The sequence below is a fragment of the Taudactylus pleione genome, unplaced genomic scaffold, assembly GCF_031769625.1.
Source record: "Taudactylus pleione unplaced genomic scaffold, aTauple2 ptg000120l, whole genome shotgun sequence".
NCBI classification, from domain to species: Eukaryota; Metazoa; Chordata; class Amphibia; order Anura; family Myobatrachidae; genus Taudactylus; species Taudactylus pleione.
In genome coordinates this window covers 3096718-3122965 of record NW_028284522.1, presented here as the reverse complement: position 1 = coordinate 3122965, position 26248 = coordinate 3096718, and the positions used below count along the sequence as shown (strand labels likewise).

The 26248-nt window shown below is 46.4% G+C and overlaps 1 protein-coding gene across 1 annotated transcript in view; it reads left to right on the top strand.

The window, feature by feature from the left end:
- Positions 1-333: 333 nt before the first annotated feature.
- PLSCR5 (phospholipid scramblase family member 5) overlaps positions 334-26248 on the top strand; it is a 171877-nt gene continuing 145962 nt past the window's right edge. The window contains exon 1 of the mRNA XM_088472080.1: positions 334-416. Coding sequence (XP_088328206.1) covers positions 404-416 — 13 coding nt within the window. The 5' untranslated portion in view covers positions 334-403. The remainder of the gene's footprint in view (positions 417-26248) is intronic.

Here is a 26248-nt window from a genome sequence, read left to right as displayed (position 1 = left end):
TGTAATTACTACCCTGTGAAATTCTCTCATTGCGAATTACTGAATAATTGACTGCAAAAGATCATAAACAAAACAGGACTACTGTACTTGTTAGTCCAATCTGCCTTTTCCTGCAATATCTAATTCATGTTTATATGTGTACAATATGTAGTGAATATTGACATCATTCTATCTATGAATATTTTTTCTAATTGACTCTTTTTCTTTGAGCTGTACTGGTAATATACATGAGTATGCAACATGAGACGGGAAAGTCACTTCCTACCTGTTCCTGTGGAACATAATACCAGGTAGGAAGCCTCTGTAGTTATTGTACCTGCTGAGATCTGCCTTCCATATGGCAGAGAGAAGAAGCTATTGCTTTTAACCTAGCTCTCTTTGAAGAAGTGGCTTAGGCACTTCCATGGCTTCTCAAGGTAAGTCAATAAACAATGGTTCTTAACTTTAAACTGGTATTTATTATGCAGTCACACAATCCATCGTGATAATATAATGAGCAATAACATCAGGGATGAAAACCCAGCAAAGACGTACTTATGAATGTCAGATGAGGTATTTTCCAAGCTGATCTTACTGTTTTACTCTGTATCTCGTTATCCTTTAGCTAAATGCACTTTATTTATCAAATGATGCACTTTACTTATGAATTGCTTTACATAATATTGACGCTTTGCAGGAATTACTCCACAGTAATATGAGATATTTGAATTGTTTACAATGCTATGAAAATATAATAATAATAATGATAATATTTACATGTGTTATGTTAATTAGAAGAAATTACAGTTTGCAAAATGTTTTTAGGAAACAAACTGCAAGTGTTGCAAATGCATATGTACCAATGCAGACTTGCGTGATTCTATCACTTACACCCACAGGTGCCTGAAGATGTGGGTCAGGGGAGGGAAGGGGAAGTCTTAGTATATTAAAAGTATGTTCAAATAATTGTGACTCATGCCATGACGAATGTAAGGATGTGGATCTTTTGCACATACTACAGTGCAAATACACGCTGAATGTGAAGATCTATAAAACCCATATGCATTTGGTGCTAATACAGAGGAGAACGCATCTCCAGATTTTCTGCAATACAGTATGCGCTAAAATATACCCATTTTGCCAACAACTTGACATCAGCACCATTGTTTTTGATGTTAGTACAGGGGTAGGCAACCTGTGACACTCCAGCTGCTGTGGAACCACAAATTTCAGCATGCACTGTTACAGTTTTTCCGTTAGGGCATGCTAAAAGTGTGGCATGTACACTTCTCTGGTAACATGGCGTCTGTACCATGGTACTAGAGACACTACTACTGCGCATGCACAAATATTTGGGAGAATGACCATTGTCCAGGTGATTTGCGCTACTACTGCACCGCAAATTGTTTTATTTTATTTATTACCAGTTATTTATATAGCGCACACACATTCCGCAGCGCTTTACAGAGAATATTGGGCTATTCACTTCCGTCCCTGCCCCAGTGGAGGTTACAATCTATATTCCCTACCACATGCTCACACACATACACACTAGGGGTAATTTTTGTTGGGAGCCAGTTGACCTACCAGTGTATGTGGAAGGAAACTGGAGTACCCAAAGGAAACCCACGCAAGCACAGGGAGAATATACAAACTCCACACAGAGGGCCGTAGTGGGTATCGAATCCATGACCTCAGTGCTGTGAGGCAGTTATGTTAACCATTACACCATCTGTGCGGCAAATGCAAAACTCCGCAGAGGTAAGTATTAAACATGGGTGCGGGGTGTTAGGTGTGTGCTCCCCTGGACCCCGACACCCATGTGCACCGCACACTCTGCACCCATTATAGATATACACCAAAGGTACTTGACCGAAGCTGATTGGATACTGTGGGTGACTTCTCTACTTGTTCACTTTTCCACCCTTTAGAAAGTTTGTTGCATTTACTCCTTGGCATCTAAACCTAGGATCAGCAATGTAACTTAACTCATTTACCATGTACTGTCATTGGCATGATGGCCAGGTCTGAAACTCTCCTCATCCAGGTGTACATGAGAAGTAATTACTTGAGACAGTCTGGAATCTGGATGCCAGGACTTTGTCAAATTGACCGATAACTGGCACATCTTTACCTGTTTTGAGGTAACTATTATTTCAGCTGTAGGAGAAAAGTGTGCCCCATCAAGTAAGTGGTTAAACATTGCAACTATTCTAGCACCAGTAAGTCCACTATTTTCTAGTAATATTGACCAGTAAACCCACCCTGACTAAGGGATAAAGGTGATTTTTGTCAGCTTCAGAAATTCAGATATATCCAAATTAAGGAGGTCTATTTGGGGGTCATTTAAAAGAGGGAGCTTCAATGAGTAGGTGCTGGGAATTCTGTAAGAGAGCAAAATTATTATTATGGAAACATAGCAGGATTAAGTTTACTTGAGTCATACATAGATCAGATTCCTCAATTACATGTTATGGTATTTCTGTCTCTCAATTTATTAGCCAGAGTGAGTCTGCCTTGTGAGCCTTAGAACTATTGTTGAAGCATTTAAGAGTTTTGGCTGCTGTTGTAGAAATGAAGGTATTTGACTGCCCCTTAAGAGAAACAAATTTATTATAAAGTTTGTTGGTGGGACACCTTTTATGCTTGGAGGACACCATCTGAATCTGTGCATCTATCAATCCTCTCCCTAGTGCGCTTACAAAGATCTGCTTGAATACTGAGGCTCTATGAGTCTACCGTACTGTAGTGAGGGTGATATCATCACTCAAATTGAGCTAAAATAAATGAAAAATTAAGTCAAGCCTCCATTCTGGTACAGAGAATGCTCTCTGTACCAGAATGGAGGCTTGACTTAATTTTTCATAGACTAGTGAGATCGAGGAAGGTGGTTTGATGATCAGAACTGGAGATGGGAGGGATCCAGCATCCAGAAGTTTATGGGTTAAAATGGGTTCCATATACTTTGGACCAATATGGGACTATGGGCCTGATTCAGAGCCGGATGCAATTAGCGCTCGCTCGTTCATAAAAAGGGGGTGGCTATTCAAATGAACCGTTCGCTCTTTGCGGTCGTTTTTTTGGAAACTACGCCCCCTGGCCGCTCGCATCCTATGTCATGTCCGCTATTTATTAGATTAATCTAGTACATCGACCAGCGTATGAACTGCTCGCTATTCTTGTGGTTGGTTTTTCCTACCACTATATTGCGAGCAGTTCTGACTATAAAATAACCCAGTGACGTGGTCAATGACGCTGCTGTTTTAATTATGCACACCCATAAAACGCCCGTTTTGACCTTTAAGCACGCCTGCGTTCTTAATTCCACTCCCCGTTTTCAAGCATCTTCCCCTGTTACCACCCACATACGCCTCATCCTGTCACTCAAAGTAGCAGGCATTCGCTATATAGAGAACAAACGTTTTTCGGCCGCACTGACTGGTTCGCGCATCGGATGCTGATCATGCAAGCATCACCTCCTTCAGTGAGTCTATAGTCACTCAGAATGAACACCGTAACTTAGAGTCATTTGTCTGTACAAGATAACTGATGCAGGATGTGACACGTCCAAAAACGGTCGACACACGTCTGACATTCCCGGTTTCTCCACCAAACACACCCTGCCTTTCAATCACACTGTGAATAAAGACTTGTGGCATGCAACTACAGTAATGTTGCATGCGCAGTGGCAAATAATAACTCCATTTGCGGAAACATCGGCATGATGTACAACTCTGAGGGCCCCATTTATCTACAAATCCTAATACCAGACGCATTTTCTGTTTAGTATTGCAGTGCTACAAATGAAAATGCCACTGGTATTCATCAATACTTACCCCTTCGGCGAGGTCCAGCAAAGTCCTCCTCGTTGGCGCGGTCCTCCGCTCATGCTGCTGCTAGCGATGGGCTTATGTGTAATGTGCATTTGCAACGGTCCGTCTACGCATGTGCATGGCAGTATAACCCGGCGGGAACATGGCAGTGCCTGGAAGGGTTCGCTGAAGCCGTAAATGCAGTGCTAGGTCCCCATTGCCGGCAATGGGGTCCGCATCGCTTTCGTCATCTAAATATGGGGAGAGCGATGCTGTGACATGCTGTGCTAATCTTAGATTACCACTGTTTGTTGAATAAAGAAAGGATGACAGCCCTAAAGGGGTTATGTGTAATTGATAAATGGGGCCCTGAATCAGGCCCTGTGACCATTAAGTGGGTGTATTTTCTGGCTGTCCCAAGTTTCATCATCCAGGAGTTATTGAGGCCATGTAGTTTAAGAAGGGTACCTTGCTTATGGATGATTATGGTTTATTGGCAGAATGCGAGGATCGAGTTGGGTTGATAATGATAATGAAATCACTTACTACAGTAATGCTGGGTACATTACGTCGTCCACAAACATATCGCATCGGCTCTGCTGCACAGTCGATGCCCAATATATCTGCAGATATATTGGGGCATCGTGCTGTGTGTCCACACTTGCTGCAGAGATTGTGGGGAGGGGGGTGTGACACGTGGGGGAGCCAGCGGGACCCACAGTCAGAAGACAGATGATGGTTTTTCAGTGAGTATGAACAAACATCATCTGCACATATATCTGTTAAGTGTGTACCCAGCTTTACACTTTCTTCAGCTGTGCTGAATAGCTGATCACAATTTTTTTTTAAAATGGAAGTTTTAGGAGTATTTTAGACATATACTGGTACAATAATAAAAGTGAATACTGTATCCCTAGTTTTTAATTCCAATAAATATAATTTATCAATATAGCCCAAAAAACAAATCTTCTATTGTTGCATATCATGCTAATAAAAAAAATTGTTCTTATTTAAGAAAAAAAACATTGACCCAGAAGCTGAGAATTGGATAAACTGGAGAGCAGAGGTACAGATGTCTCTTTAGGCACTGTTGCTCAAGTCGCACCAAATAGACCCTCTCGGCGAGCCAGGTCCCAGGCAAAATCGCCCAAGCCAATCGACTTTTCGCTCAAAATGTACATACTACAGTATATGCACAAATAAAACTACTGGAAGCAACAAGACTGTATTGCTAGTGTACACAGGCCACTGTGATCTGCGACATCTGTACATCTGTGTGCGACAGTCGAATCTGTGCAAAAAGGACTCCGATTCAAATAGCCGCAGCTTTCCTTATGCAAAGCAGTGTTGTGCTTCATCTGAAATTTTGTACCTAAATCTAATTCCTGTGCGCATACTGTACAATGTGTGTACAGTATGCTAGTCATAGTCTGGGAGGGGGCAGCCAGGCTTCTACAGTGGGGGGACATGGGGCGGCAATGGGGGTGTGGTGGGGAGATGATGCAGCATTTGGGTGGAGCGGGGAGCATGACTATGCAATTGTGTCATTATGGCCCCGCTCCCTCTTCACAATGCCAATATTAACAGGGGCAGGGCCATGATATCATCACTGCGTGGGTTTGTGCATGGGGATGCAGGGTGGGGGGTGGCAGCCGACCTTAAGACTTGCCCACTTTTTCAGGCGGCTGGGAGCGCCACCCGATTTTTGGAGAGTAGGCAAGTATGATGCTACTCCTCTTTGAGGGGTCTATTTACTTAGCAGTGTTAGGAGACAGAGTGAAAAGTGATAAGAAAGTGATAAGGTGCCAGCCAATCAGCTCCCAACTGTCATTTTTCAAACAGCCTGTGAAATGATAGTTGGGAGCTGATTGGCTGGCACCTTATCACTTTCTTATCACTTTTCACTCTGTCTCCTAACACTGCTTGGTAAACAGACCCCTTTGTGTCTTAGTTGTCCCGGATGTCTCGCTCCATATGGCATATAGACACTAGGTATGTGGACACAAATGTAAACAGAGACTTGTACTGCCCAGTCAGTTACTCTCTGTGAATGTGTTACCCAGCTTTTAACACATTCACATTATACTGGAAGCCTGAGATGGCATTAGTAAATATTTATCATTAACTCGCTATCATTCTTTATAGTACCTACCAGTTACTGCCTGTGCTTCTTATCCGAGGTTAGAACTGGTGCTTTAATATTCATGAAGCGCTGTAATGATTATCATCATTATCAAGCGGTTATAAATTTTCAATATTACTGTATGGCACACTTAACAGTATGAGAAGAAGCATTCTGACTCTGAGATCCCACAATTTTATAGTAGGAAAGCAGGAAATTCTGATAAGTTCTGACCACAGGAATCCCCGCTGCTGGGATATTGAACAGATCCCGTCTGACATACAAGGACTTCATCTCTAATATGTGAAGCGTCTATACAGGATATAATATCCTCTTAATAAAAAGGTGGTAAAGTATTTATATAATAATCCTGGATGTTCACATGTCCAGGCTCTAGTGCCCATGTCATCATTCTGTGTATTTCCATAGACATACATCAAATCATAATCGTAATGAGTCAAAACAGTCAATGATCCCAATTGTAATTTTTTTATTAATTCTTACTGCAGCTCTAGAATTCAGCAGGCTCAAATACTGTATGGCTTGAAGAATACCCATGTACAGTAAATTAACTTTTGCCCTATTATTTTATGATGAACAAGATAATATACAGAAGAACAAAATGATTTTTAAACTACTATATAACATCATCTAATTTAATTACTTTTCATCTATAACACAGAGGAATAGAGCAATGAGACGCTGCAGACAGCACAACTGAGCTCAGTGTATAAATTATTCACAGCACACTTATACATTTTTAAATAGAAACTCAAAGAGGTTTTGGAAACTTTTTCAGGGTGGTCTGGTACTAAATAATGGAGAAATAAAAAAACATTGGCAGGAGAAAGTGATATGTACTGCAGAAGCTAGGCTCTCTTGTGATGTCAGACACTGAGGTGTTTGCTGTTCCATTTTGTCTAATTAACACATAAGAGCCAATGTGTAGTAAATGGCATTTACTGAATTCAATCGTGTTTGGAACAGCTAAGCTGGTAAAAGGACTTCACAGAAGGCATTTCACTCACAGGCATTAAAAGAGTGTCAGGACAGCAATTATTTAGACTGATTAGAAGAAAGCCACCGTTGCAAACAGAGTAATGGAAGCAAATGATAACAGAAATGAACTCCACTTCTCAACTAAGAAAAAATAAAACACAGAACAGAACAGTACAATCTTCCTGGAACAGTGGAGATGTCAGCTGTGAATTATTAAAATCAAAACAAAACAAATAATAAAACAAACAAACAAACAAAAAAAAAATATATATATATATATATATATATTTATATATATATGCACACACACAGTGGTGGCCAAAATTGCGGACACTTTTTGAAATTTTAATGTTTTTCAACTTCGAATGCTTATAAAAACTGTTACACTTCATGCAGTGCAATGATTCATATATCAAATGAAAGGAAATTTAATGCTGAATTCAACACAATAAACAGAGGTCAAATATTTGCATTACAAGGGTAGTTATGCAGTGAAATCAACACTCATGACTTATATGACTGTGACAGCCCACTGGGTAGATGTATTGCCTTATGCAGCAACAACAGCAGCGTCACCAGTAGCAGCATCTCAGAAACGCCAGCTCGTTCCAAGGCAGGCTACGCTGTGTATCACCAGTTTCAGTAAGAGGCACACCACGAAAACCTCTTAGAGAAACTGAGGGAAATCATTGCCCAATGGATTACCTCACTCAGACTCTCCTGGGGATTTGTTATATCTGACAATACCACCAATACTCTGCAGGCATTACATCTGGGCAAATTCCAGCACGTCCCATGTTTTGCTCACACAATAACTTTGGTGGTGCAGAATTTTCTGAAAAACGACAGGGGCGTGCAGGAGACATTTTGGGTGGCCCGAAAAATTTCGGGCCACTTTCACCATTCAGCGACTGCATGCCGAAGACTATAGTGCCAGCAAATACTCTTGAACCTGCCCTGCCATCACCTGAAGCAAGAGGTTGTGACACGGTGGAACACCACCCTCTATATGCTTCAGATGATGGAGGAGCAGCAAAAGGCCATTCCAGCCTATACAACCACCTATGACATAGGCAAAGGAGGGGGTATGCACCTGACTCAAGCGCAGTGGAGAATGATTTCCGTGTTGTGCAAGGTTCTCCAGCCCTTTGAACTTGCCACACAAGAAGTCATTTCAGACACTGCCAGCTTGAGTCAGGTCATTCCCCTCATCAGGCTTTTGCAGAAGCAGCTGGAGAAAGTGAAGGAGGAGCTAGGATGGAGCGATTCCGCTCGGTATGTGGGACTTGTGGATGAAGCCCTTCATTCGCTTTGCCAGGTTTCGAGGGTGGTCAATTTGTTGAAATCAGACTACTACAATTTGGCCACCGTGCTTGTTCCTAGGTTTAAAGCCTACGTTGTGTCTCTCTTTCCGGTGGACACAAGCCTGCAGAGGTGCAAAGACCTGCTGGTGAAAACACTGTCAGCTGAAGCAGAATGTGACACGTCAAAAGCTCCTTCTTCATTTTCTCCCACAACTGGGGCTGCCAGGAAACAACTTAGGTATCCTAAGCAACCCGCAGGTGGTGATGCAGGGCAGACAGGTCCAAGTTTGGACATCTGGTCTGGAGTGAAGGACCTGCCAACAATTTCTGACATGTCTACTGTCACTGCATATGATACTGTCACCATTGACAGAATGGTGGATGATTACATCGGTGACGGCATCCAAGTAGGCATGTCAGACAGTCCATACCTGTACTGGCAGGAAAAAGAGGCAATTTGGAGCCCCCTGTACAAACTGGCTCTATTTTACCTAAGTCCCCCCCCCCTCCAGTGTGTACTCCGAAAGAGTGTTTAGTGCACCCGGGAACCTTGTCAGCGAAAGGCGTGGAAGGTTGCTTCCACAAAATGTGGAGAAGATGATGTTCATCAAAATGAATTATCAATTCTTCCAGGGAGACCAGCCTCCAGAAAGTACAGAGTGACCTGTGGTGGTGGATTCCAGCGGGGACAAATTAATACTCTGTGAGGATGTACACAACACTGAAGAGGGTGAGGAATCGGTTGATGAGGAGGATGAGGACAACATTTTGCCTCCGTAGAGCCAGTTTGTGCAGGGACAGATTAATTGCCAGCTTGATTTGGGGGGCCCAAACGAACCAATCATTTCAGCCACAGTCATGTGGCAGGCCCTGGCGCTGAAATGATTGGTTTGTTAAAGTGTGCATGTCCTGTTTTTATAAAATAAGCATGTGTGGGAGGGCCCAAGGACAATTCCATCTTGCACCTCTTTATTTTCTTTGCATTATGTACTATTTGGGGTCTAGTTTTTCAAACTGCCATCCTGTCTGCCACTGCAGTGTTACTACTAGATGGGCCTCGTGTTTGTGCCGCCCACTTGTGTCGCTTAGCATAGTCATCCAGCTACCTCGGTGCAACCTTTTTTACTAAAAACAATATTGTGAGGTGTGAGGAAAGAAAGTCCATGTAAGTAACATACTGTATTGCAAAATAACCATTGCATCATCAGATTTTTTTTAAAATACAAAACACAGCTGTGCATGTAGTGATAGTTTGCATGCATTGCTGGTGCACCATGTGCAGTGCAGAAACCATTGCTCTCATTCCTAAGGATCCAATAATCTTGGTATGTGTAGATGTGCTGCATATCAGTTAAGTCTCATTGGGGTCTATTTACTAAGCCTTGGATGGAGATAAAGTGAACGGAGATAAGGTACCAGCCATTCAGCTCCTGCCATGTCACAGGCTCAGTTTGAAAAATGACAGCTAGGAGCTGGTTGACTGGCACCTTATCTCCATCAACTTTATCTCCATACAAGGCTTAGTAAATAGACTCCATGGACTCTGGAGTGCAGAAGAACACCTTTTACTTAGTTTCACATCAGAAATAGAACTAGCTTACAAACAGAAAACTCCCTCCCAGCATGCATAGCCCCAGAAAAAGTCTCATCCTGCAAGGCCCTAGCAGGATACATATCTACACCCCTCCCTTCATGAAGATGTTGAAAAAGGGGTAACGCAATAAAAGAATAATAACAAAGAGAGAGAAAGTGGATGTAGGTGGATATGTAACATAGTCCTGAAATCAAGTATTAGGCGTGCATACACATCCCGACTTGGTGGTATACAGGTGCGGTATGGGCGCCGGGTCATTGTGAGTGATAGCTGGAGATGTCATTGAGTCAGATGGTGATTCACTATCAACTGAGGAAGATAGATTGGTGTGATGTGAGGAGGGTCTGTGTCCAGGCGCGCCAAGAGCGACGCCAGGCCCGGGTGAAGGAGACGTGGCCTAACAGCAGGAGGTGTGGCCATGTCCCCTTAGGGAAAAAAAGAATAATTTGGCAGCGGGGGTACTGTGAGCCCCCTGAGCCCGTGCATAGCCAGTGGGGGGCATGATCAGTGTGATCGCTCCCACCACAAACATAGGAGACTGCTGGGGCTGCTACTTAGCATTCGCAAGCAGTCTCTCAGTGCATTTGCTGGGCTGCTGTAAAGAAAGTGGGAGGGAGGGCGGTGCCGGACAGGGGCCCCTCCAGGAAGCCTGGGTAATTAGTACCTGCTTCGCCCCCTCTTGGCACCCCTGTCTGTGTCGTCCACTGTTACACTGAGCTCAGTAATAGTCTCCCTAGGTAGACTCAACAGGTGGTGAAGATTACGCTCATACACAGGGCCTGATTCAGACCCGGTCGCTAGATGCGGACGTACGCTCCCAGCGTATGCAAATACAACTAAGTGAAGTCAAGGCAGGCGATCGCACAGCAAGGCATAAACATGCCCACTATGTCTTGGCGTGCGATTACTTTGTGTATGCAGACGCCCACCAGCCTGTCTTTAGCTGCCCACTAGCAAACATCATCTCGAGGAAGTATATACAACCATCGGTACACCGGGTTCCATCGGAACTGACCGCAGCACTTGCACTTAGGTTGGTGTACGTTAAGGGCCACGCATAGGTTACAAACAGAGAGCTCCCTCTCAATATCATGAAACATGGTGGACCAATAGAGCAGTTCACTGGCCCTGTGCTTGTTGGCCTCCAGACCAGGGTGTCCTTGGTGCAGTTGCGTGGTGTAGTACTTTTGCAATATGTAAGGTATAACAAATCTCTGACCTCACAAAATAATCCCACCTGAAAGAGATAACTCATCTCGCATGGCAAGGAATGGGCGCAAGTCTTGGGGAAGCTCCCTGGAGGACTGGGGCCAGCCTTGCAGGACAACCTGAGAAAGACGTCAACATAAACCATCCGCCAAAGATTCTCTTCGCAGCTCCTCCATACAGGCAGAGGACAGGAATTCCACGGACATCACATCATAGTCATTTTCAACCTGTAGAGGAGCAGAATGAGGGAGTAATGCTCTGGAGAGGGCATCAGCCATGAACATTTCTTTGCCACACTTGTAGGCAACGTCTAGGTGGTATTTCTGTTAGTTGAGCATCATCCTTTGAATAAAGGCAGATGCATTGTGCAGGGTGGTGATATGGTTACTGGTCGTCCGTAGATGAAATCAAGCAAACACCTAGGCCAGCAACTTTTCGATCGGCATGTAACATGATTTTGTTTCCGTCAGGGCCCTGGAATGAAAGCAATTGGTCTATTCTTCTGGAGGCAAACTGCACCCAACCCGTGCGGTGATGTGTCAGCTGAGATCACTACCGGTAGATGTACATTTTAGTATTGCAGAACATGAGGGCTGGTGAGTATGCACTTAAGTCTTGATACTGCGGCATGGTGTGGTTCCAACCAACACCACTCTGTATCTTGGTGCAGAAGATGCCGCAGGGGTGTAGTGATCTCACCATAATTGGGGATGAATTTTGACAGGTAGTTAGTCATCCCTAAGAAGCATTGGAGTCTAAGTTTGTCAACCAGCAGGGGCATGTGCTGGATGGCCATCGCTTTGTCAGGGTCAGGTTCAAACTGTGGTCTGTGAGAATGTGACCTGCGGAACTGTAGCCACTCTGAACTTGCAGTTTTCTGGGTTGAGCTTTAAGTTGATAGCCCGTATTCTTTCCAATGCCTGGCGGAGATGCTCATCATGCTCTTGCATATTACGGCCCCAGACGAGGATGTTTTCACCTATAATCTCACAGGGTTACCCAGCAAGCAGTTATTCCATACACCGTTGAAACACCTCACAGCCAGTAGTCAGGCCATATGGCTTGTGTTAGAAGGCATATCTCCCAGCTGGTGTCATAAAAGCAGTGAGGAGTGACGATTATTTGTCTAAAAATCCCACATTTGGCATCTAATGTGCTGAAGACTTTGGCTTCCGGCAGGTCAGCAATGACTTGTTCTACTGTTCTCAATGGGGGATGGGGTCTTAGCAGCGCTTTATTGAGGTGTACAGGGTCTTTGCAAATCCTGACAGTCCCATCTTTTTTTACAGCAGCCACCATTGCAGATGCCCATTGCGTCGCTTCTTCAATAGGGTTTATGACACCAAGCACGATCATGTGCTCCAACTCCGATAGAACTTTATCCTTCACAGCGATTGGAACACTCCGGGGTGCACACACTGTAGGGGTGATGGATTCATCCAAGCGCATGTGATAGATGACAGGTAGTTTGCCGATGGTGTCGCCAGTGAATAGATCCTTAAAGGCAAGGAATTCTAGGGTGTCTTGTTATATCATGTGTACTTTAGGCCCTAAATGTATCAATCCAAGGCGCACGCTGTCAGACAGTCCGAGCAATGGTCTAATGTTACTATCTACTATGTGGAATAGCAACGGTGCACACGTTTATTCGATGGTGGTGGTGCCCATGGTCTTAATAATTTGACCCCCCCATATGCTACTAAGTTTACAGTGTCTGTGCGATCTATTGTTGCCGGTGGGCTGGTTTTGCATTTGGCACCGGTGTCGATTTTTATCTTCAATGTATTGTCACTCTTTTTTATCACATAGGTTAGTGAAAATCTCTCCTTGGTTTGCAATTAGATCTACGCTTTCACAATATATAGTCTCAGAGGTATGTGCGGTTGACTCCCTGCCCACATGATTGACTTTATGCATCTGTCGCATGTGGCTCACTGTGTGTCAGCGTATGTCTGGATCTACAACACTTTGCTAAATTGTTAAGCTTGTTGCAGTGGTTGAAGCGTTTGTTAAAAACAGGGCACATCTCCCGTGCAAATGGGCGGCGTCCCCCACAGTTGTAACATGGCCTGTATTGAGTTTGTGTGCGCTGTACACTGCATATTTCAGCCTCCCTCCGTTTTTTTTTTTGCCCTGTTCTGATTGCTCGTGCAGCATGCAGATGTGAATGGCGGAGTCTAAGGTCAGATCCTCTCTCGTAGTAAGTGTGCACGTACTGCGTCACTACGGGTGCCATATACAATGCAAACTTCTGATCAGCTCATCGGTTATGGCTCCAAAATTGAATTGTTTTTGCCAACAGTCTTAAAGAAGACAAATATGATTGTATATTTTCTCCAGTGTTTTGGTTCGTGCACTTGAATGTGTGTCTGTCCAATACGACATTTTTAACAGGCATACAAATCTCTTCAGACTTTGCAAGTAATACATCCTTGTTTTCTCCCTCTGCATATGTAAATGTGCAGGGGCGGATTGGGATGGAAAACCAGCCCGGGAAATGTTTGGAAGCAGCCTTAATGAGGCAGAGTCTGTTTTGGGGGTGGGATAATTCTTATGAGACATGATTTTGAGTTGGATTCAGTTGCAGCTTTTCTTTTGTCTTTTGCTGCAGTTGAGTCTGTAACTTTATGCTAATGCCACTACCAGTGGCGTAAGTTCATACCAGACGCCCGGAGGCAAGTTATAATTTGGTGCCTCCCCCCCTGTCACAGTGTGCAATTGACACTGTGAAATTTGCATGCAGACAGGCTATAGATAGACGAAGGCAGCAGCTGATGGTCTGACATGGAGCTCTCCACTAGTGTATGGTGGCTTCTTAGGTGCTGGGAAGGGGTGCCTTGTATAAGGTGGCCATGACATTACACTCTGGGTGCACAGTTACAGCCCTAAGTGGGGAGAATATGTTGTGGACAATGGAGAAGGTGCCCCCTTCAGAGTTGGAGCCCGGCGGCAGGCGCCTCCGTTGTCTCCCATAGTTCTGCCCCTGGCCACTACAATGCCTTTCACTAGTGTACATTAAAATATGCAGGGACGTCCATTGTCAGTGTCTACAGATGAAGTTTTGCTTTGTGCATCTTAGATGCCCTATCGGTCGCACCTTTAAAACTTTCACCAGCCCTATTATCCACCTGAGTATGGCCTCCAATGTGAGCAATTCAGTGTGTCTATATGCAACCACTTTGAACAAAACACCCATACCATGTTACATCTGCGTCTGTTACATCTGCGTCTGATTAGCCAGCCCCCTGTAACCGCCTAGGAACACCCAACACATTTCAAAAACACTTCTTGGTGCATGCTTCTGACTCTGTACTGCAACTCTGGACCTGATTCAGAACCGGACACTATTTGCGGACGCTCGTTCAGAAAAAGGGGCTGGCTATTTAAATTAAGCTCTTGCTCTTTGCGGTCTGTTGGCGCCTCTATGTCTGAACGAGCGAACGAAACATGCGCTCACTATTTTGGAAAAAACGCCCCCTGGCCGCTTGCATCATACGTCATCTCCGCTATTTATTAGATTAATCGAGTACATCGAAAGGCGTCTGAACTGCTCGCAATGCTTGTGGTTGGATTTTCCTACCGCAATCATGCGAACAGTTCAGGCTAAAATACAACCAAGTGACGTGGCTGATGACGCTGCTTTGTTAATTATGCACACCCTTAAAACGCCCGTTTTGACCGTTTGGCACGCCTGCGTTCGGATCTCCACTCCCCCGTTTTCAAGCACCTTTCCCTGTTACCACCCACAAACGCCTCATCCTGTCACTCAAATTAGCAGGCATTCGCTATTTTGCGAGCATACGATTTTCGACCGCAATGACTGGTTCGCGCATGCGTACTACAACCCATATGCATGCGCAGATGTGCGAACATTGCTCGGAGCGAACGAGCGGCCGCTTAACAACCGGCTCGTGAATCAGGCCCTCTGTACGAACATCTTCGAGAAGCATACGCGGTGCAACTCAGACGCATGGGCAGACGAAAAACATTGCACAGGAGAAAAACACACACATTGGCCCCCACAGAAAACACTAAAATTAGCCCCCTATCCCCACAAGAAAAAATAAAACACATTGGCCCCCACAGGATTACAAAAAAAAATACAGTGGCCCCCACAAGAAAAAAACCCCAAACTTCCAAACACATTGACCCCAGACAGGAAATAAAAAAAGCACATTAGCCCCCACAGGAAAAAAATAAAACAAACTGCCCCCACAGGAAAAAAATAAAACAAACTGGCCCCACAGGAAAAAATAAAACAAACTGGCCCCACAGGAAAAAAACTAAACAGACACATCGATCTACTGACAGAAAATAAAACCCACATTGGCCTCCACAAGAAAAAAATAGGGTGGATAGTGTCCTGTGTCTAAAGGGCTGGGGAGTAGAGTGGTGAGTGTATGTCCCTGGGACAGGGGGGGTGGGTAGTGTATGTCCCTGGCCTTGGGCGTTCTGTATATCTAGGGGCCAGGGGGTAAGGCGGGTTACGGGTATGTTCCAGAGGCAGTGGTGATAGTTAGGGTGGGTACTGTACTGAGCCCAGGGTGTAGGACTGGTTAACCTATCAACCCCCTCCACAGCCAGCACTTGGAGCACAAGCTCCAAACACTCCGGACAGGATGAAAATAATAGTTGGAAGCAGGGGCAGGATGTGAGTAGCAGTGGGAAGCAGGGGGCAGGATGGGAGTAGTGGTGGGAAGCAGGGGGCAGGATGGGAGTAGTGGTGGGAAGCAGGGGGAAGGATGGGAGTAGTAGTTAGAAGCAGGGGGCAGGATAGGAGTAGTGGTGGGAAGCAGGGGGCAGGATGGGAGTAGTGGTGGGAAGCAGGGGGCAGGATGGGAGTAGTAGTGAGAAGCAGGAGGCAGGATGGGAGTAGTAGTGAGAAGCAAGGGTCAGGATGGGAGAAGTAGTTAGAAGCAGGGGGCAGGATGGGAGTAGTAGAAGCTGGGGTCAGGATGGGAGAGGTAGTTAGAAGCAGGGGGCAGGATGGGAGTAGTAGAAGCTGGGGTCAGGATGGGAGTAGTAGTGAGAAGCAGGGGGCAGGATGGGAGTAGTACATAGAAGCAGGGGGCAGGATAAGAGTAGTAGTGGGAAGCTGGGGTCAGGATGGGAGTAGTAACGGGAAGCTGGGGTCAGGATGGGAGTAGTAGTGAGAAGCAGGGGGCAGGATGGGAGTAGTAGTGTCAAGCTGGGGTCAGGATGTGAGAAGTAGTTAGAAGAAGAGGGCAGGATGTTAGTAATGGTGAGAAGAAACGGGAAGGATGGGAGTGGAAGAACTCACCTGGACAAAGTAATCTCCGCAGCTCCCAGCCACCGTTCCTCCATCCGTGTACAGTACTGACAGTTGGTTCCCAATTACATAGCTACAGCAACGCACACCCCTCTCCTCCCAGGAGTGGTTCAGCTCGCCTCCAGCCAGAGGCATAGCGTGGAGCTATGGCACCCGAAGCTTGTGCATGTTATGCCGCCCTCTCCCCCCACACAACACTCCTTAGTCACAATCTACAAAATGTAACTATTATATAAAATATTTTACCATGACATGTACAGTGAGGACATAGGCAAACGCAGGGGGGGTTTCCATCTTCCTGGAAACCCCTCTCCCCAGCCCACACCATTACCACAACAGAAATAGAAATATACTAGAATTTTACAAGTGCTGCATGTTCTCGGAATGGTGCCCACATCTAAAATAAAAACATTCAGCTCAGGCAGGATGGACCTACTGCCGCACCTAATGGCTTACTGTGATCGCTGGTCCTCTATATGCTGGAATTATGACACACAATACACTCTGTATGATGCATATTAAAGCTGGTTAAGTGCTAATTCTACCCTCTTCATGGACTGGCCACACTCGCTCTAAAATCAAGCATTTGGAAACCCCCTCTAGAAATCCTGCGTTTGCCACTAGGGGAGAAGGATGGGACCCCTGAGCTCCCTGTATAGCTGCACTAAGGCAACAGTGAGTCTCAACAGGACATGGCTGGTGGTGCCCTGCTGGGATGGCAACCCATATGCCCTGAACAGCAAGTGTCAACCAAGAACAAGAGGCCAAAGTATGTGAGGCCATGGAAGAGGAGCAGTTATGGAGATGGGCAAGTGGCTTTATGTCTGTAATATAGGGCTGTGAGGTAATACGTCTCAGGGGAAAGAAGGAGCAAATATAGAGGAAAAGGGAGACAGAGCCACGGGAAGAATCAGGGAACAGTGGTAGAGAGACACAGAGAATGGGGGTGAGACAAAGGGGGGGGGCAGAGAGACTGGGTAGAGAAAGGGGACGAGGGCAGATATAGAGAGATATTGGATAAGGCAAGGATTTAAACAGCAGGAATGCGATAGCAAATAGTGACCCAGCAAATGACTGGTAGAACATACTAGTTTTATTTAAAAACACATACAAGCAAGCTAGCATGGTACATTTTGCATCTATACCTGTACATATATATTATATTAAATCAAAATTATACAGCTCTGTGGTATATATAAAAAAAAAAAGTATACTTAAAATGTTTGATCTACATGCGGTGCCAAAACTCTACTAATTTTAAACAGTATGTGGAGTAATACGAGACAATAAAAAGTTTATATTGAGACAGCTGAGCAGGGGCGTATTAAGGTTCTGATTCAGAGCCGCTCGCTGCTGGCGAGCGCTTGCTCTGAATGTGGGCGTTTTTGTTTTTTTCTCCGGCCGCTCGCAAAGCTGTGGAGACCACCCACAGCTTGTGCAAGCGGCCAGGAGCCCCGTCACGATTATCGCGACCATCGGGCTTGCGACGGGACCCTGGGGTAGGGTCTAGCTGCCGCAAGCCCGAGTGGACTTCCTGCGCTAATAGAGCAGGAAGTCCACTACTGACATCACTAGTGATGTCAGTCAGCCCTCCCTACAAACACCAGGTGTTCCTAAGGTAACGTCTGCGTTTGTCCGGTCACCGCCCCTACCCGCCCACAAAACAGGGCGAGCTGTCAATCAACATCGACAGCCGCCCCGTCTTGTTGCGAGCCCTGCAGTGATGGAACTTCAGTCGCTCAGCGGGGCTCGCGCACGCCAGATGCGGCGCGTGCGCAGTAGGAAACCATCGGGCCGCTTGCGAGCACACAGCGCTTGCGAGCGGCTCTAAATCGGGCCCTAAGTGAGGAGAGGGCCTGCGTGCATTCCCCACCCGGAACCCCCTCCTCTCCAGTGTCTGGCAGCGCACCAAGCGTAGCATTAGACTGTGGGCACTAGTCTGTGCCCAGAGTCTACTGCGCATACGCAGGTCACTGGGAAAATTGCGTGGCAGCCATTATCCCAGTGATTTCCCTACTGCATATGCGCAAACCGCCGGTAAAGTGGCCACGGCAGCCATTTTCCAGGGGTTTTGTGTAGCACTGCTACAGCCGACGCGGGACAACAAACAGAAATATTAATAATATGGGTGCAGGGTATGCAGTGTGGGCATCCCTGCACTGCACACCCTGCACCCATTATACATACGCCCCTGCAACTGAGTGTGGAATGACCTTGTAAAATATGTTAAATCGCACACAGCCTGTATGCTACACAGATAACTGCATAAAATAAATGAAAAAAAAAATAAAGAAATACAATGCAGAAAATGTGACCCAGGCCATTATCAGCTACAAGTTCAGAAAATGATTGTATATTGATAGGGAACACTGGGCCTGATTCAGACCCGCTCGCGAGCGCTATGCGCTCGCAAGCGGGTCGATGGTGGCCCAGTGCGCATGACCCAGATAGCGTCGGGCAAACCATCGCTCCGGGTCTCCTACCAAAGGGGGCGTGCTGTCTATGTTGTGTGACAGCACGCCCCCTTTGGAGGGTGGGTCGAGGGGGTGGCTGCCCAAACGGAGGCGTGCCCATGTGAACGCCTCCGTTTGGGGGCGGCCCCACTGACATCACGAGTGATGTCAGTGGGAGAGATTTCGGCTCTGTGAGAGCCGAAATCTCTCTGGGGCTTGCGGCAACGAGACCCTACCACAAGGGCTCGTCGCAAACCCGATGGTCGCGATGGTCTTGACCATCGCAACCATCTTCCTGGCCGCTCGCTGTAGCTGTGGGTGGTCACCCACAGCTATGCGAGCGGCCAGGAGGCCTCTTTAAAAAACAAGAAGGCTGGCCTTGATTCAGAGCGAGCGCTCTGTCAGAGTGTCCGGCTCTGAATCAGGGCCTCTGTCAGTACACCAGGCACCTATTAAAGTAATGCAGATCACATGACATTGTGATCTGCAGTACAGTATACAATTAGTTAAGGAGAATTTCTGATGGCACATGCTCCAACATGATTCAGTGTATTAATAATAATACACTATATTATTATTATAGTTATCTAGACACACTTATGACACTCACTAGTGGAGGAGACACACTGGAATGCACATTTTGGACCAGTATCAGGTGCAAGAAGCTTCATGAAATAGGAGACAAACTTTACTTTAGCAGCAAAAGCTCAGCCCCTGAGCTGCAGCCTGCAACTGACATGCCTGGAGGAGAGTGAGATTAGCACACAGGCCCTGATTCAGAGCCGGACGGTCTGACAGAGTGTTCGTTCTGAATCAGGTCCGGGCTATTTTTTTTAAGAACAGCCTCCTGTCCGCTCGCATAGCTGTGGGTGACCACCCACAGCTATAGCGAGCGGCCAGGAAGATGGTTGCGATGGTCAAGACCATCGCGACCATCGGGCTTGCGATGAGACCCTTGTGGTAGGGTCTCGTTGCCACAAGCCCCAGAGAGATTTCGGCTCTAACAGAGCCGAAATCTCTCCCACTGACATCACTCGTGATGTCAGTGGGGCCGCCACCCAAATGGAGGCGTTCACATGGGAACGCATCCGTTTGGGCAGCCACTCCCCCGGCTCGCCCACCAAAGGGGGCGTGCTGTCACTCAACATCAACAGCACGCCCCCTTTGGTACGAGACTCGGAGTGATGGATTGCCCGTCGCTATCCGGGTCTTGCGCATGCGCACTGGCCCACCATCGACCTGGTTGTGAGCGCACAGCGCTTGCGACCGGGTCAGAATCAGGCCCACAGAGCAAGCTAGTGTGTTCAATCAATTGTCGGCATAGGAGGAGGAAGAGAAGGTAATAAATATTTCAGCCAAAGGATTGTGATCAGTGAGTGTGTTCTGAATTGAGGGAAGAGGGAGGTTAGCATGCATACCTGTTCCTTCTGCTATGATGTCCGGTGATCTGATAAAAGCAGTACTATTTCAGCCAGGACACCTCCCCCTGTCACACTCTGCACCCGGGCCGGAGCACTGCTGCACTAGTAGCTCCACTAACTTGCAAGCACACCCACGCTACGCCCCTGCCCCCAGCAGCCCACGTGGACATGCCGACCAATCACACAGAGAGGAGGTGGACAGGCAGCGGGGGCCGAGGGAGGGAACACAGGAGCCAGCCAGACTTTACTGGTAACACGACGGCTGGCTCTACAGTCATAGGAATCGGCGCTGACCTGCTTGGCTGCGTCAGGCGGCCAGGCAGAGGGGAAGATGGGACTGGCCCAGCGGGAACATTCCCACCGTCCCGGTGGCCCAATCCGCCCCTGTAAATGTGTCTGCTTTAGTAACTGCCTCTGCACCTGCCAGATTAAGCAAAGTGTATGCTTGTACCTTTTTTGATTTTTCAGACAGTCCAGTAATGCAGTACACCGCCCATTCTCTCCTGAACTGCACCCATCTTTCAGCAATATTTTAATCAGACACAAGGGGGTCAATGCGGCGGAGTCCTTGAGCCATGGTATCCCGCTTCTGTAACCATTTAGATGTGCTGCAAATCAGTTAAGACTAGGGGTGAGCGGGTTCGGATTTCTGAAATCCGAACCTCCCAAGAGCACCCCGATCCGAGGCCTATCCGAGTCAGGCTTGACTTTTCCCGCCTGACTCGGATCTGAAATCGAGGCAAAACGTCATCATCCCGCCTTCCGGGTCTCGCGGGTTTTGGATCCTATATAAGGTACCCGCGTCGGCGCCATTTTCTCACTCGGCTGTGGACAGTGAAGAGGGAGGGTGGGAGTTAGGGCTGGCTGGGCTGTGTAGTGTAGTGTAGTGTAGTGCAGTGCTGTGCTGTGCTGCTGTTGTCCATAGGGGCTGTGTCCACTACTTCAAAGTCCATAGGGGCTGGCTGGACTGTGTTGTGCAGTCAGTTGTCCATAGGGGCTGTGTCCACTCCAAAGTCCTGTGCAGTGTCCCAGTCCTAAAGGGGAGCTGTAGTGTTATCCAGGGGGTGCTCTGTCCGTCAGGGGTGCTCCCCCCAAGTGCTAAAAAAAATTGTATTTTTGCTGTGTTTGTGAATTGTGTGCACTGTGGCTGCAGGTGCATCAACAAAGGAGCAGCGCCAAGAGTGCGCCTGTGTCCCATAAGTAAAAGGCCAGCTGGCTTGTCCGTTAAAGGGTGCTGTAACCCCCAAAGGGCACTCCAAACCAAATAAAAAAATATTTTTTTTTGTGTTTGTGAATTGTGTGCGCAGTAGCCGCACGTGCATCAACAAATTAGTGCCAAGCGTTGGCCTGTGTCCCATAAATAAAGGGCCAGCTGGATTGACCGCTAAAGGGTGCTGTAACCCCCAAAGGGCACTCCAAACAAAATAAAAAAATATTTTTTTTTGTGTTTGTGAATTGTGTGCGCAGTAGCCGCACGTACATCAACAAAGTAGTGCCAAGCGTGCGCCTGTGTCCCATAAATAAAGGGCCAGCTGGATTGACCACTAAAGGGTGCTGTAACCCCCAAAGGGCACTTCAAACAAAATAAAAAAATATTTTTTTTTGTGTTTGTGAATTGTGTGCGCAGTAGCCGCACGTGCATCAACAAAGTAGTGCCAAGCGTGCGCCTGTGTCCCATAAATAAAGGGCCGGCTGGATTGACCGCTAAAGGGTGCTGTAACCCCCAAAGGGCACTCCAAACAAAATAAAAAAATATTTTCTGTGTTTGTGAATTGTGTGGGCTGTAGCTGCACGTGCATCAACAAAGGAGCAGCGCCAAGCGTGCGCCTGTGTCCCATAAGTAAAGGGCCGGCTGGCTCATTTCTTAAAGGGTGGTGTAACCCACAAAGTGCACTACTCTCCAGAAAAAATAAAAAAATATTTTCTGTGTTTGTGTGCGCCTTAGCCGCACGTATATATCAATATAACATAAATGGAGGACCAAACTTTCTCAGATGAAAATAAAATAGGGAAAGATCAAGAACCACTTCCTCCTAGTGCTGTTGCTGCTGCTGGGAGTTGTTTATCATCCCAGAGAGGAAGTAGGAACACCACTACTTTTACTAAACAATTGACCCTCCAACAGTCTCTAGCGAGGAGGATGAAGTACGACAGCAGTCATCCTGAAGCAAAACGTATAACTGAGGCCTTGACTGCTATGTTGGTGTTAGACGTGCGTCCGGTATCCGCCATTAGTGCAGTGGGATTTAGACAATTGATGGAGGTAGTGTGTCCCCGGTTCCAAATCCCGTCTAGATTCCACCTGCATCCTCAAAGCAGCAGCGACAAGCGTGCGTCTGTCTGTTAAAGGGTGGTGTAACCCTCAAAGTGTGCTCCACAAACAATAAAAAAATTCTTTTTTTCTGCATTTGTGAAATGTGTGGGCTGTAGCCGCACCTGCATCCTCAAAGCAGCAGCGACAAGCATGCGTCTGTCTGTTAAAGGGTGGTGTAACCCTCAAATTGCGCTCCACAAACAATAAAAAAATTCTTCTTTTTTTTTCTGTCTTTGTGAATTGTGTGGGCTGTAGCTGCACCTGCATCCTCAAAGCAGCAGCGACAAGCGTGCGTCTGTCTGTTAAAGGGTGGTGTAACCCTCAAAGTGCGCTCCACAAAAAATAAAAAATTCTTTTTTTTCCTGTCTTTCTGAATTGTGTGGGCTGTAGCCACACCAGCATCCTCAAAGCAGCAGCGACAAGCGTGCGTCTGTCTGTTAAAGGGTGGTGTAACCCTCAAAGTGTGCTCCACAAACAATAAAAAAAATCTTTTTTTTCTGCATTTGTGAAATGTGTGGGCTGTAGCCGCACCTGCATCCTCAAAGCAGCAGCGACAAGCGTGCGTCTGTCTGTTAAAGGGTGGTGTAACCCTCAATTTGCGCTCCACAAACAATAAAAAAATTCTTCTTTTTTTTCTGTCTTTGTGAATTGTGTGGGCTGTAGCCGCACCTGCATCCTCAAAGCAGCAGCGACAAGCGTGCGTCTGTCTGTTAAAGGGTGGTGTAACCCTCAAAGTGCGTTCCACAAACAATAAAAAAATTCTTCTTTTTTTTTCTGTCTTTGTGAATTGTGTGGGCTGTAGCTGCACCTGCATCCTCAAAGCAGCAGCGACAAGCGTGTGTCTGTCTGTTAAAGGGTGGTGTAACCCTCACAGTGCGCTCCACAAAAATAAAAAATTCTTTTTTTTCCTGTCTTTCTGAATTGTGTGGGCTGTAGCAACACCTGCATCCTCAAAGCAGCAGCGACAAGCGTGCGTCTGTCTGTTAAAGGATTACATCGGTGACAGCATCCAAGTAGGCATGTCAGATAGTCCGTACATGTACTGGCAGGAAAAAGAGGCAATTTGGAGGCCCCTGTACAAACTGGCTCTATTTTACCTGAGTTGCCCCCCACTCCAGTGTGCACTCCGAAAGAGTGTTTAGTGCAGCCGGGAACCTTGTCAGCAAAAGGCGTAGGAGGTTGCTTCCACAAAATGTGGAGAAGATGATGTTCATAACAATTAATTATCAACTCTTCCAGGGAGACCAGCCTCCAGAACGTACAGAGGGACCTGTGGTGGTGGATTCCAGTGGGGACGAATTAATATTCTGTGAGGATGAGGATGTACACAACACTGAAGAGGGTGAGGAATCGGTGAATGAGGAGGATGAGGACGACATCTTGCCTCCGTAGAACCAGTTTGTGCAGGGCCAGATTAATTGCCAGCTTGTTTTGTGGGGGCCCAAACGAACCAATCATTTCAGCCACAGTCGTGTGGCAGACCCTGGCGCTGAAATGATTGCTTTGTTAAAGTGTGCATGTCCTGTTTATACAACATAAGGGTGGGCGGGAGGGCCCAAGGACAATTCCATCTTGCATCTCTTTTTTTTCTTTGCATTATGTACTGTTTGGGGCCTAGTTTTTCAAACTGCCATCCTGTCTGCCACTGCAGTGTCACTCCTAGATGGGCCACGTGTTTGTGCCGCCCACTCGTGTCGCTTAGCATAGTCATCCATCTACCTCTTTGCAACCTTTTGGACATAAAAACACTATTGTGAGGTGTGAGGTGTTCAGAATAGACTGGAAATGAGTGGAAATTAAGGTTTTTGAGGTTAATAATAGCATAGGAGCAGAAAAATCAACGCATTCTGTGATTTTAGCTGTTTTTATGTTTTTTTTAAAAAAAATACAGATCCAAAACACAAAACCCAGAACCCAAAACACGGAAGGGTGGTTTTGGCAAAACCAATCCAGATCCAAAACACGAAGAAAGATCCAGATCCAAAACCAAAACACAAAACACGAAAAGTGGCCGGTGCACACCCCTAGTTAAGACTCATGGGGGTCAATCCTATTAGGTGCGAATTGTGAGTTCAAACCGAGAATTCTCCAATCCAATTAAAAATGCCTATTTGCACTAATGGCAATGTAGGGGTGCGAATTGACTGCCAAATGAGATTTGTAAAAAATGCATGAAAATGTGGGGAGACCATCCTGGACCCCCAAAAATGGATAATTTCATTAGCAGGACCGTATAGAAGGCTGTTTGTGGGCATTAGGAAGGTACTGTAGGTTTTTAAACAGTGTCCAATGGCTGATTTGTGTTTTTTTAAATGTAAAAAAAAGTAAAAAAAAAACCTTTTGTGTTTAATCTCAAACGAATTAAATGAAAACTGCAAAAAAAAAGTAGGAAAAAGGGTGATTTTTAAATGATTAGATCGCTTAATGTCCTCTTTTGACCGAGTTCTGACCCTGTCATCTGCAGGGCCGTAGAGAGCCCTGGCGGGCCCAGGTACAGAGGGGGCTCGGCCTAATCGCGGGAGGCGTGGCCACACCCCCTTGAGCACAAAAAAAGCACTGTTGCAGCCCCACAAAGTGGCGCTGCATGCCGGGGAGGGAGCGCTGTAAGCCCCTCAACCCAACACAAAGCCAAGGGGGGGTGCGATCAGTGTGATCGCTCCCCCCCCAGGCAAAGGAGACTTCTGTGGCTGCTGCTCAACAGCCACGAGCAGTCTCCCACTGCAGATTAGCACACACTGTGTGCTGGGCTGCTGCGAGAGAAGGGGGAGGGGGCAGCGCCACACCCGGGCCCCTCAGGAAGCCCGTGGCCCGGGTAAACAGTACCCGCTCTCCCCCCTCTCGGCGCCCCTGGTCATCTGACCATCTAACCTGCTATGATATACAGGAACAGGAGGTCGATGATTCCAAGATTTTGTTTGTTCATCAACATGTCCCAGAACTGGCATTTGCTCATTTTCCAGATGCAGGGACTGACAAAGGCACTGAACCCAATAATCTACAGTCACCGCTTACTGCTTACATTGTTACTGCAGGGCTTTTCCTAAGCCTCCCACGGTATATTTCATTATTGTTTCTGAACACCGTTGGCTTTGTGACATGAATAATTGTGTAAACAATTCGATCTATTGGTCTGTCTACCAGTGAATGACCTCGGCACGATTTCTCCAATGATGCTATGATTCTAATACATTGCTCTTTGCTCCATAGCTTATCTCGATTTGTATTTCTCATTTAAGAAGGATGGTCCTGTCGGGCGATTAATATTTTGTTTGGATTGCTCCTTTCCCCTCCACCCCTCCCCCTTTATTGAATGTCCCTATTAAAATGGTCCTAGGCCTCTAATCGTGTGCTACTTGGAGAGTTTGGCTGATGGCAGACATTTAGAGGCCACCCGTGGAAACCACTTCCTCATTGTATACCCTTATAAAACCTTGATATTTTTAGATTTTTCTCATACACGGACAGCATTTAACTTTCCCTTTGTGCCCTTGTATTGTGTTTATATCATACAAGATTCAAGGTCTTTTAGTCATATAAATAAATAGATTGATATTTGCTGTCATATAAATAAACAGATTGATATTTCATACGCTACATTGCGTATTTCATACTGGACCTTAATTTAGGTATGCAATCGGGAAGCAGACTGCCTAAATACCGGCAGCCGGCTTCCTGACTGGCATATCCCAGCAAGGGTGAAATGGCGGGCGTCTAGATGTAGACGCCCGGCATTTCCCCGACGCTGGGAGAC